The following is a 12,639-nucleotide window of genomic DNA, read 5'->3' as shown; positions in this document are numbered from 1 at the left end:
TATTTCGTTACCAGTACTTGCTTAGTTCTTAAATTATTTATTGCCAGGAGTTAAGATGAATAATAATACAAAAGAAAAAGTTGAGGCAGACAACTAGGGAAAAGGGGAGAGCGGATGCTGCTCAGACAAAGAAATGGATATAAACAAAAAAGTATTCTTGAAAAATAGTCTTAACTTCCGAGGAAAAACCTCATTACCTAGCCTTTACTTCATAAAAAAAAAAAAAAGAAAATCAGTGTAATAAGTGTGTAATCAGTAATTCTACGAGACCTAGTCCATTCCCCAGGTAGTTAATAAATAGCTCAGGCACAGCAAATTTACTAACATCCACAGTTTTAACACTGAGAGGCACATTGGCAAGCTGTGAAATGACCGAGCCATCACAATTCACTTTATTATCATGAGCTCTTCTTTACTGGTATCTGGTTTACATGATCTGGGTAAAACTCAGGTATAATATATCAATGTAGGTAGTTATGCATGTTGCCTCTATGGGGGGAAAAAAGTATAATGATTTTTCATTACTCAATTTGTGTTTTGTCATTCTAAAAGCTTTTATAACAAATCATTTATAGCCTTTAATGGAGCAAGGAATTGAATGGAGCAATAATGCCTCTTTAATTGTAAACACAAACAAAATGTGGGAAGCCATTTTTAGCAAGAAAAGAATAATCCACCAGAGATAAATTATGACTGCAGTAAACATGTTGCACACAAGTATTATGTGGCTACTGTTGAGTCGCACATTCTCGCAAAATCAACAGCAGGAGTTCAGCAGTGCATTCATTTTCTCAAAAGGATGAGATCCTTAAACAATGTCTGTGGGAATTTTATAATTCAGTCGTTCCGAGTGTGACTCTTTGTGGCTTCACAGCACGTCACAGTGGCATTTCAATGCAGCTAGAACTGAAGCTGTTTAAGCCTTTCCGCAGCTGTACCAAGACTGTGGGGCTTCCAGAGACAGGCATATAGAGAATAATTGGTGATAGTTCCCATTTGTTTTAACCATCAGGGAGAACGCACAGTGTCTCACTGTGCAGGAGTAACAAATATAAACAGTCTTTTATCCCAGATTCTATTCGAAATGCTGAATAAATGTAGAGCAGAGTAAGGTCACATTTTCTAAAGTTTTATTGCAAGAGGACTTTGCCTCAAAATCAGTGTTTTTGTCTTGCAACAAAGTTTTGGGAAGTTTCTGTACATGTGGAACTATAGCACTTAAGACATGAGGTAAAATTTTGATCAGACATTAAAACTTGATGCTAGCGTAATGCATTATGGGTGAAATCATTCTTTTTTAGAGTACAGAGACACTCTCAGTGCTGAGTTTTACAGTGAATCCAAAAAATCAAATAAGCCATATTGTCACTTCACTGCATTAAAGAATGAAGCGGGAGCCAGGAAGAGAGGGAGTGGGAGAAGGAAAAGAGATGGGGGAGTGAGGGTTATACATATTTGCCATCTTTGGTGATAACATTAATGTCAAGGTGGAAGGGGGAAGGGAGACATCAAAGCTAATGAATATTTATGGTTGCCCACAGTAGAGTGCTGTTTTAGAGTAGGACAGAATGGCCCTATGAAGACAGCACTTTAGGGTCTACTCTTGCACACACTGTGGATCTATGAATATTCATTGTTCATTGTCCCAAAAACAATTTGCTTAACGCCTTTGACTTCTTTTCATCCGTAAAATGTTTGTAAGGTTTTACCTATGCATGGTCTGGCTATAATGCTGTCTATCTTCACTATTCTTTTCTGTAACAAGATAAATATGTATTCTTTGGCGATAAAAAAACGTGTTATATTTGTTTTCAAAGCAGAGATATGCTATCTATATGCAACTCCCAATTCAGCTCAGTTCCAGTGGGAAACAAGAAATGCTATTTGGCATATTTTATACTGGAGAATATCGAATTACATTCATATTGCATTTCTGGATGAACAGTTCAACGACACATTGTTAGCAGGACATGTGTCACTAGCTTTGGTGCAGTCTGTGTGGATGTTGCATCTTTGTTTGAAAGTATGAAAGCATGTAAAATGCGACAGAGTCTACAACCCCATCATATGCCAAACAGCATGATGTCCTTGAGCATATTTCACAACATGCTACATTAGCCTCCACTCAGCCCAACCGTGCTGCGCATTTGTCAAAGTGTCACCAAAGACAGAGGCAGCGCTCTTTAAAAAAGCCTTTATGTCATATGTTCCCTGTGATAAATCGCAAGTAAGAATCCTACGAGGAAAAGCCAATCTAAAGATTGACAAAAGAGGAAACAAAAGGAACGCAAGAGAAAATATCAGAAACCTGAGAAAAAAAAAAGAAAAGAAAAAAACACATTTCCAGGTCAGGACAGAGGATGTTGCTATGGTTACTTGTCTTATACAACAAGTCCTCCGAAAGTAAACACTGCGTGTGAAAGGAACTACAATGCTTGTATGTAGTGGTTTAATATGAAGTAGTATTTCTGTGCTCAGGTGCACATATCTCATGTGTCTTTGTGAAATTAACATATTTTCCTTTGAATTCTACTTCTGTGAAATATTACATTCTTCCCAGATGGACTGTGCTATTTTTTTCGTTACATCAGGATGAACTAGTGGTTACAGAGACCTTAACATGACCTTATGATAACTGATTTAATGCCTGCAAAAAACCAATGTGTCCATCAGAAAACTGTGTATAGGTGAATTGTCCTTGAGTATGACAGTACAATATTATGCAGTGCACATCACTTTGAGTTAGCATGAGCAGAGTGCCTCAGGCCTGAAGAAGATTGTTTATTTTTCATGGTGAATGATGCAAATTTTGCACATATTTTCTCAATTCCTGTATAATTACATGCTTCCTGTCATTTCCTCCATATCTCCTGTTTTGTGTCCCGCCCCCCTCCTTCATTATCAGTCTGCTTTTCATGTCTTTCTAGCTCTCATTAATGGCTCCCTCCTATACGCCCAAGTGCCTCTTACTGTCCCACAACTGTGGGGGGTCACCTCTTGACATGGTAAAGTAAGCACAGTTCCTAGCCTCTTACCCAGGCCCTGTGGACAATGTGTCCAATGCTGAAGAGCCTTAACTGACTTACATAAATCCTGTGAAGTGCAGGCTGCTGCTATGTTTCATTAACCTAGGCCTTGGGGAAGTGGAGTACTTGCCTTAAAGTCACACAGGTGCTTCACGCAGAGCCTTTTTCACTTGCGTGACATGTTTAATAACCTTGGTTGGGGATCTATTTGATTTGAAAATTGGAAACGAGGAACAAGATGTGGTCTATTCAGCTTCAAGTGAATGTTATGATGAAAAGTGGATCTATTCAATTTTGATTCTTGTCTGGAACCTTGTTGTCTAAAGCGTTGTGTTATTGTAAGAATAGTTCACAAGAGCTTTGCTTCCTTTAGCATTTTTAGGTAACTAGCTGTACCACTAATTTAGTGAGGTAATTAATGGTCAAATACAAGTCACTGTTAATGCTAGTTTCTATGCAGTCAGTTATGTTGCAGCTTGTATCTTACACATTTGTGCCGTGCCTGTAGAAGCGGAAGCATAAGAAAGTGCCAACGAAGCAGTCACACATTAATTGACAATGGTTGGCTGCAGTGCCAGTTAAACCAGATATAAACAGACTGCAAAGCTGTCAATAGCTCAAGTATATTTCACCAAAATAACTGTATTAACATCACTACTGTATTCCTACTGAAATTCCTCCTACTACTACTACTACTACTAAACAGCATTTATTATTTTTAATCCGTATGATATGACATAATTTCAGACAAGTTACAAAACGGGAAGGATGAAGAACCGGGGGTAACTTCCCCCTAATGTTCAAAAGAGAGGCATTTGAACCCCTGAGAAAGTGATAAAACGTAGTTCAAATTCCTAGTTTCCTGTGTTTATTACAGTCGTCAGGTGGAGTCAGGTTTCTTTGTACTGAGGAAAGTGTTATATCACAAAAGAAGCACAGAAGAAGATACTGTGTACAGTATATGTGCATGCACACCTGCTGATAAAAAGAGACAGCTGAGGTAAAGGAAAGGAAGACTGAAGAGATGCAGGTTCAACATGAGCACCAAGATACTGAATTACTCAAACAACACTTATAATAACAATATTACTGGCAGCATGTCGTTGTATTGTTTCTCTCTTTGGTTACCTGCATCACTAAAACTAACATTGGTGACCCTTTATAATAACTGGTGAATATCTTTGTCTGGTCATACTGGGGTTTCCACTTTGTTAACCATGTGCAAGTCACATAATCAGAACCATAAACAAAGTATTTAGATGACTTAAAACACTTGCTTACATAGATAATTAAAGGTAATATTCAAAGTGAAATGTAAAGAATATGAGCACATAACTAGAACATGGGAAGCTTTAGAAGCAATTGCAAAAATTTCAAAATATTGGCAGTACTCTAAGGCTTAAAATAAGTGTGGATAGCCTCAGTAACAGTGTGTCTTCAATATAAGAGTGAATATCAATGATTTTATCAGTGATCAGACTGGATCAGGGCTAATGACATGATTAAATTATTATACTTAGAAGTGAACCTCCATCAACAGTCAATGCAGAAAAAACAAAATAGGTCATATACCGGCTGTGTGCACATTTGGATACAAATAGGAGCTAGTAAACGCACAGCTTCACTGTTCTTTGTAGTTTTGCAGTCAGCCTAGTTTTGTAGAGTTTGAAAAATGTTTCTTATATTATACTATAAAGTGGTTTCATATCATTGTTGCAGGGAAGCATTTGTTGAATAGTTGAATATCAAAGCGTAGTGCTATTTCAGAGAAAGCTGTCTGGGTATCGTGCTAAGGTTATAGGTAAAAAAAAAAAGTGGCGTGAACGTTTACCGTCTCCCACACGCCCTCTTCAATCTGAATTTATGCAAAAGCACTTGAAGATCTCAGGTGATGGAGCAGACACATGCGGAGCACAAAAACTGAGTATTGAAGTAGTTTCAAGCAAAATATTAAAACACTATATGCTGTATATTGTTTTGTTTTTTTGTCAGCACTGTGTGTGTATTGTGTATGAGACAAAATCAGGCTGTTGGCGGACCCTCACTGTGTTGGTGATGGTAATAGTTTGCCAGAGCCTTGGGGGAGCTGCTCTGCGGGGGATAGTGTGTGTGTGTGTATGTGCACATATCAGCAGGAAAGGGTAGAGCAGGTCCCACTGTGCATGTCTCAACAGCCAAGTCATCAACCCTTTTAATCCAGCCCAGCAGGGATATGTTTGTGTGTTTTTGACAGTGCATGTGTGTGCGCGCGTTTGAAGGAGAACTTTATGAGAACTGCTGCCATAAACTTGGTTATGTTATACTCTGAGGCAAGTCAAAAATTTATCCAGAAATACTTCCAACCAGACATGATTCTTTGGATTTGACAGAAATATTGATATGTTCTTTTTTTGTCCTCGGTATCATGTTGTTCTTGTTACTTTGCGTTTGAAGATATTTCCTGATGTGTCTAATGTACAGCCCCCTCTCTCCCCCCATCCTTCTCTCTTCTCTTATCCTCTGCAGGACGAATGTCATAGGATGAACACTGCTGGTGGGGTGTGTCTGTCTGTGCTGTCCTCTCTCCTGGCTGTGGCTGGGGCCCTGGCTGCCGTATCTGCCCTCGCTCTAGCTCCTCTCTCTGCCCTGGCTGAGGCTGCCTATGGGGCTGCCGATGGCGTCCCCAGCACCGGGGCAGAAGGGGCCCCCTCGCCTGTCTCGTCACCATGCTCCAGCCTTGTAGCTGGGGTGCTCTATGGCTCGTTCTCCCTAAGGGAGCTCTTTCCCTCCAGGGCTCCGGGCTGTTCCTGGTCCCTGGAAAATCCCGATCCCACCAAGTACTCCCTCTACCTCCGCTTCACTCGCCACCCTATCATCTGCCGGACACACTCCCCCATGCTTCTTTCCCTTGACCACCACCTGGCCAATCAAAGCTGCCCCCTTCAATTACAGACAGCCGCTGCCAGGGATCGGGAAGTCATTGATCTTTGTGGCAGCCAGTCGAACTCAGATGGACCCTACTCCTTCCTTCAGTTTGATAAGAACTTTGTCCAACTATGTCTAACGAGACATCCGGCTGCAGATGAGCCTCAGGTAACTAAGGAATTGCTGGAGTTGAGACTGGTAGAGGTGTTACTCATTAACAACGAGAACTCCAGCCAGTTTACCTGTGGCGTACTCTGCCGATGGTTTGAGGAGTGTTTACGCACAGGTCACAATGGTGACCAGGAGATTTCTGAAGGAGATGGTTGTGGGATGACCCAGACAGGATGTATCTGTCCAAACCACAACATCATGGCGCCACCTATTCCATTGCTCCCAGAGACACCCCACAGTTTCAGCAATGGTTCGCTGGTTCCTGATGACTGCTGCGTCACTGAGCTGCACTCCAATGATGCAATCGCCATAGCGCCGAGAGATGTCCGACAAGGTAGGATTATGTTCCAGCGTGTATTATTTATGCACTGTAACAGAACATGTTATAACTCATATTTTTAAGCTGTACGTTATTTTTTCGATGCCCACACATTGTAAAACACCATATAATAATTCAAGCACTTGTAAAACAGTTGTTTACTTGTGTACCAAGATTGCCGCAGGAAGTAGTCAAGAAAAGTTTGCCTTGTTATTCTAGCTTTTGATACCACCTCAGGGAGGCAACCAGCCTTTGCCTGACAGAGAATTTATTATTTGAATTTTGTTTGTTGGCCTTTAATTAAAAAACGAAACAGTTCAAAGGGGGCTCTTTAAACCTTCCATCAAAAGATTTGTAAATGGCTGTCAGAAATCCAGCCCTCTGATCTATATTTTAGAGATCCCCCCCATGAGGCCAAGAGGTGCGGCTCCTAGGACCTCAGTTTCTATGCTGCACATTATTGTGTGTGTGTGTGTGTAACCATCTGTTGACAATGTTAGGACAAGATCAGATTTGACACCAATGCACACATGGGTGCGCATGATCATTCATACATCAATGAATTGAACATGAAGCAGGCGATCCTTTTGCACAATAACACATGGGGATATGTATGCATGTGTGCATCTGCATAAATCTGTATGTGTGTGTGTGTGTCTGTGCTTGTAAGCTTCATAGATATGTATTTAATCCACACAGAGATGGACAAGTGCTTGTGCTAAACTATTTCAGTTCATCACTGCCACCAGAGTATTCCCTTTAATGTAATTAAATTAAACTAATATAGTAGTGAATGTAGATATACAAAGAGACATTCTGCTTTATCTCACCCTTCACTGAATTACATTATAATTTTCCTTTGGGTGGATTATAAACATGTTTGTAGAGTGAAGAGCAATAATTAGGACTTAGTTATTCTTATCGCAAGATTTGGCCTGCCTTCAACAACACACTAACACACATACTGAGAGCTCTAGGGAGAGTCTTACCTTGCTGCCGGGAAGGTTATCATTCTCTGAATTCAATCAGCAGGAGGGTTTTATCATCTAATATACTCAGAGGGAGAAAAGAGGGGACATCGGAAGAAACATGGTGTAGGAGGAATTTAGAGTCTTTTACCAGTTTGACTTGGACCAAGGCACAGTTGCTTGAGACAAAAACCAAACGCTTTGTAAATTGACGCCAAGTGTCAGAGTGTGCCAAGTGCCTGGAAGCTCTGTTTTCTTTTCTGCGTCTCACCTCAAAGACACTGATCTTGCATATTGGTTAGCAGCTGGTCACTCTACAAGGGATTACACTCCACTCATGAAGGCTGCTGTGAACCGTGGAGAGCGCACAATAGGGAGATGGCCAGAAGAAATGTGAGCGAGTCTTTGTGGAAGACTGTTTTCTTCCAGAAAATTCCCCAATGTCCTAATTACCCTAAAATATCAGAATTACTGTAAAGCCAACATTGTGCTGTCAAAGTGAGAGCCAGAATCTTGCCTCTATCTTGTTTCTCTCCTGTCCCCGTTCTCTATGCACTGAAATACTAACACCAACGCCTTCGCTGAGTCAGAAACTAAAAACAAAGCTTAAATACTTGCTTTCTGCCTCCCCCCTTGTCTCCCTTTCTAAATGTTTTTCTCATGTTTTTACACTCCACCCCTTCCGGCAGCTCTCCATTTCATGTTGAAGATAAGAGGGTGGATGGTTTACTTTTCCACTTCTAGAAAATAAGACACTTGCACATGCAAATTGATCCACTTAAATGATGACATATAATATTGACCCTTTTAAAAGTGATGTTCCAAAACATTGGAATAGATAGATGCACCAGATGCTCCCCTGTATTTTCTGTCTTCATATCTTTGATAGAATAAAGGGAAAAATGGCCCACAATTTTGGAATTTATCAGGACAGCTTTGTATCAGGGGTTAGACTGAGTCGTCCACCAACCACAGGGCTGGCATTTTTCAGTCCCCGACTCCTGCTGCCATTAGTGTGTGTGGGTGAATGAGAAGCAAATTGAAAAGCATTATGAATAGAAGTGAGATGCATAAATGCAGCCATTATATATACTCGTGATGTATATAGTATATAGAGTTTAAAAAAAGAACTTCTTCAACTCTTCTGTCTCCTCTCTCTCACACACACACACACATATATATATGTACATACTGTATATACTGTATACATATACATATCCTTTAAAGAATGTCATTCAACAATGCTTTCCTTTTCTGAGGCTGACATTTTCGAGATTCGCTTATTTGATTTACAGGTGGAACTTCGCTCTTTTTCCTTGAGTGAAAGTAAAACAACACATTTAATCTTTATTATTTCCAATAAGCAGACCAAAGCTACAGAGACATGGGCACGTGGGCAGGACGTTGAGCACAATAACTTGTCAAATTCCTGTGCATGTACTCTATGTGGACGGTTATTGTTAAACTAATACAACAATATATCTGGCACAAAATGTAGATAGCCTGAGCATTTTGGCTTTCTATCATCCAGTCTTTGTCTGAAATATCAATACCCCTGATTTAACCAAGGTACTCATTGGTTTTCTGGTGATTTTAATGATATGCAATTAATATCTACAAATAGTAATTAGCAAATAATTAACTTTGATTTTACCTGTAGGGTTTGTGGACTCTGCTCAGCACAGTATTTATCTTCCAAATGTGATTGTGGCTATGATGGACAATAGTCTATTATACCAACTGACCTTCACTGAGCTCATTGTATTATTTCTGTATCTGCAAAACTCTCAGCAGGTTTCTCTGCCTGAGGCTGAGGAAGGGTTTTCTTGGGGATACTGTATCTTTATTATGGGTATGACAGGTACAGTGACCGAATTATACTTTGCATGCCATTAGGTGACCTGAGGGGACATCATTTCTCCGTGCCAGTGGAATCTGTCAGTAATTAAGGGCATTCAGCGCTAAAGCCTGTTTGTCCTTCATCCTTCCAGTTGGAGGAGAAAGAGATCATTTTTTTAAAAGTACATATTTTAATGAAGATTTGCTCTCTGGAGTCTGTAATATGACATTATATTTTCAATCAATATAGATATGTTTAATTTTAGCAAGTGGGGTCATTGGTCTTTGTCCATCAGATCTGTGAATTTATTACTTTATGACACTGAGCAGATTTGAACCACATATCTATGTAAAACACAGTAAAACAAATATTGTCAAATTTCCATATAAATTGGGTATTATGAAGCAGTGCAAGCTGAATTATGCTATAAGTTTATTTACTATTTATTTAGCATGGTAAGACATCACATCCTCTTTTGCGTATCTGTGTTTAGGACATAACTCTGAAGCCTTAACCGTTACACAGCAGAAGTATTTTGTATTGGACAAGCTGGCAATCTCATACCATATATGTTTATTATAATGTGTATCTGGCCAATTGACTGCCAGATTTTCAGTTTTCTGAAAGTTACAAACACTGAGAAGAAGTTGTTTATCCAGCCTTCTAAATAGCATTCAGAGGTACCAGAAAATGATGCCTCAGTGCACTTTTATTGCCCAATTAATTTTAAGCTTTTGCTCATCTGCTTAGAGTAACACATCAATAACATGCAGCATATTCATGCATTCGAACATTATGGCCAAATATTCCTGACATTTATGTAACTTCTCTGCTCATGATGCAAGTCTTAGAAACCACACATAATCACAGAAATATGCACACACTGAGACGGAGACACACACGACTCGTAACTGTTTTTGAGCTCCTGAGATATTGTGCGACTGAATGTCAGAAAGAGAGAGAGAGAAAAAAAGACGGAAAAGATGCTCAGATCCCCTGGTTCATCTGCCAATCAAACACCGCCATGCCAACAGCCCTAACATAGCAACACATCAGAACTGATATCAAATGAAACAAACATACCCCCGTGTATCACCTTCTCGTAGCATACCATAGCATGATAACATTTTCATTGTATTAATCCCGCCCCAAACTCCTTTCACTGACTGTATTTGTTTTGCCAGTAAGAATACCCTTAGTGTTTTGACAGCAGCTAATAATTATAGCAGCTGCTATTTATATGAAAATGTTGACAATGATTATTTACCCACTTTATTCGATTAAGAGCGTTAACATGTTCCATACATGACACGGTAGTCAGTTTGAAAGTGATCATAAACCCCTTTCAGACAGTTGGATAAGCAGCTTCCTCTCAATTTTTGTAACTTCCTTGGAAATGAAAATCTGTCAGGCTTTCTTTGGCCAGAAGCGCATAAAAGTAGACTAACTGAGATCTAAGCACTACAGAGATTATTGTATCCACATTCCTCACATTTGCCTATCAAGGACAGAGTTAATTCTCATCTTAACAGTGTGTGGCATCAGCTCAGTGCGTCAGTGGTGAATAGCTTCATTCAGTGAAAAGATTTGAGCAATCAGAGGCAAATTTTGCTGTATGTTGTATGTCTTTGTACGTGCGTATATAGAAATGCTACAGTGCTGAATTTGGGTTAAGGTCGAATATTTACTTCAAGAGAGTAACAACTATGAACACAGCAACGTCTATATAAATAAAAGAGCACAAAACCAAGTAAAAGTTTAAGGTCGCAATACAAGAGGATTAAAAAGTGTTTCAACTAAAGAGGCAGTGAGGTGGATAGTATGGAAAAAGGTATTTTTATTACAGCTACACAGGATTCTAGTCATTCACAGCTCTAGTGATGACAGTGTTGGTCAGTCGGTTGTTTGATTAGTTGGTCGATCCATCCACCACTTTTGGCTCCAGACTGAAAAGCCTTATACACATTTTGTGACTATTTGATGAATTGAGGTGGCATTTTGTACAGACAATACATCATTTTTAGAACTTTAGCAACTTATCCTATGAAAGATCTCTTCATCTACTGGATTGGCACCAAATTTTGCACAGACATTCGTAGTTTCTAGAGAATGTATCCCACTAACATTAATGACCCTCTGACCTTTCCTGTAGTGCCAACTTGAGCTACATGAGGTAGGTGTTCATGCACCTTTTGAAATAACTAATGATTCCCTGACTTGACCTAGCACCATCATCAGGTCAAGATTTTAATTTGTCCTGATGGACATTGGTTTATAACCAAACACCTACTAAATTATTGTCATTCCCATCAGTCTTATATATACTTAGTATTTAGAAGTAGGCATGCTAACATGACACACCAAGATTTGTTGCATTTTGCTTAAAGCACTGCTGTTCTGTAAAGTCTAGCCACATGGCACTACTGTAGACTCTTTCCTTGTTTTCTGTTGTGTTCTGTTTTATGTCATTAGAAGCATGTAAAATTGATTCTCTAATTGATAGGCAGCCAGTAAAGTGTAGCTCGGAGTAGTGTATTGTTATATTAAGATGTGTAAAGGATCCAAGCACTCTCTAATAGAGCTGGCTTTGTGATCTGTGCCAATATTAAATGATGATTCTTCCGAACAGCACTACATACTGTAGCAGCGACAGAGTACAGTATATCACCAGAGCAAAAAGCATTAGGACAGATTTAATAGGACAAATGGTCACCAACCAGAACTGATATTTCAGATATCAGATATTTCACTTTTTGATTACTTAGAGATAATTGTGAGATCTAAATTGCATAGTGTTTTTATTAGTGGCATTAAAATATGACATGATGCTGATGAAACCAAATTTGGCCTCAATATTTATCCAATATGTTATCGCCTACTTTAAAAAAATATATATTTGTACTCCCTTTTATCTTTGAGATATAAATAACTCACACATTCTCGTGTAGTTTTACAGCATGGATGGATCAAGAAGGATCAAGCATTTGTGCTCACGTTGCCTGCAGGTGTGCCATCCACTGCACTATTAGCATAGCAGTGAATACATCACCACGATGGATGATGGATGGCTCCCAGCCCTTTTTCTCTTGGTGATTGAGAACTACTGGGCATAAGGGGTTAGAGTCAGTGATACAGTGGTGCCTGGAGAAGTCTGTACACTCTTAATTTACGCCCCCCAAATTTGTTTTGGCCCCTCCAGCAAATGATAAACACCCCGTGTTATAAACAGTGACATGTAAGACTACTCTTGCATATTTAGTTCATCCAAATTGGGCCAGTAGTATTTGCACATTGTCACTTAACTTATGTTGCCTGACTTCAAGGAGTAAGGATCATTATGAAATAAACATTAGGCACAGAAGAGGTGCAGATTTTGCAATAAATACTGACCCACAGACGAATGAGACAACT

The 12,639-nt window shown here is 39.5% G+C and overlaps 1 protein-coding gene across 2 annotated transcripts in view; it reads left to right on the top strand.

The window, feature by feature from the left end:
• adgrb2 (adhesion G protein-coupled receptor B2) overlaps positions 1–12,639 on the top strand; it is a 202,037-nt gene that overhangs the window by 60,102 nt on the left and 129,296 nt on the right. For both annotated transcript variants that reach the window (XM_027286127.1, XM_027286128.1), the window contains exon 2: positions 5,532–6,435. In XM_027286127.1, the coding sequence (XP_027141928.1) occupies positions 5,547–6,435 (889 nt within the window). In that variant the 5' untranslated portion in view covers positions 5,532–5,546. The remainder of the gene's footprint in view (positions 1–5,531; positions 6,436–12,639) is intronic.

The sequence above is a fragment of the Larimichthys crocea genome, chromosome XIII (assembly GCF_000972845.2).
Source record: "Larimichthys crocea isolate SSNF chromosome XIII, L_crocea_2.0, whole genome shotgun sequence".
Lineage (NCBI taxonomy): Eukaryota > Metazoa > Chordata > Actinopteri > Sciaenidae > Larimichthys > Larimichthys crocea.
The sequence above is the reverse complement of the archived record's forward strand: the minus strand, read 5'-3'. Positions and strand labels throughout refer to the sequence as shown.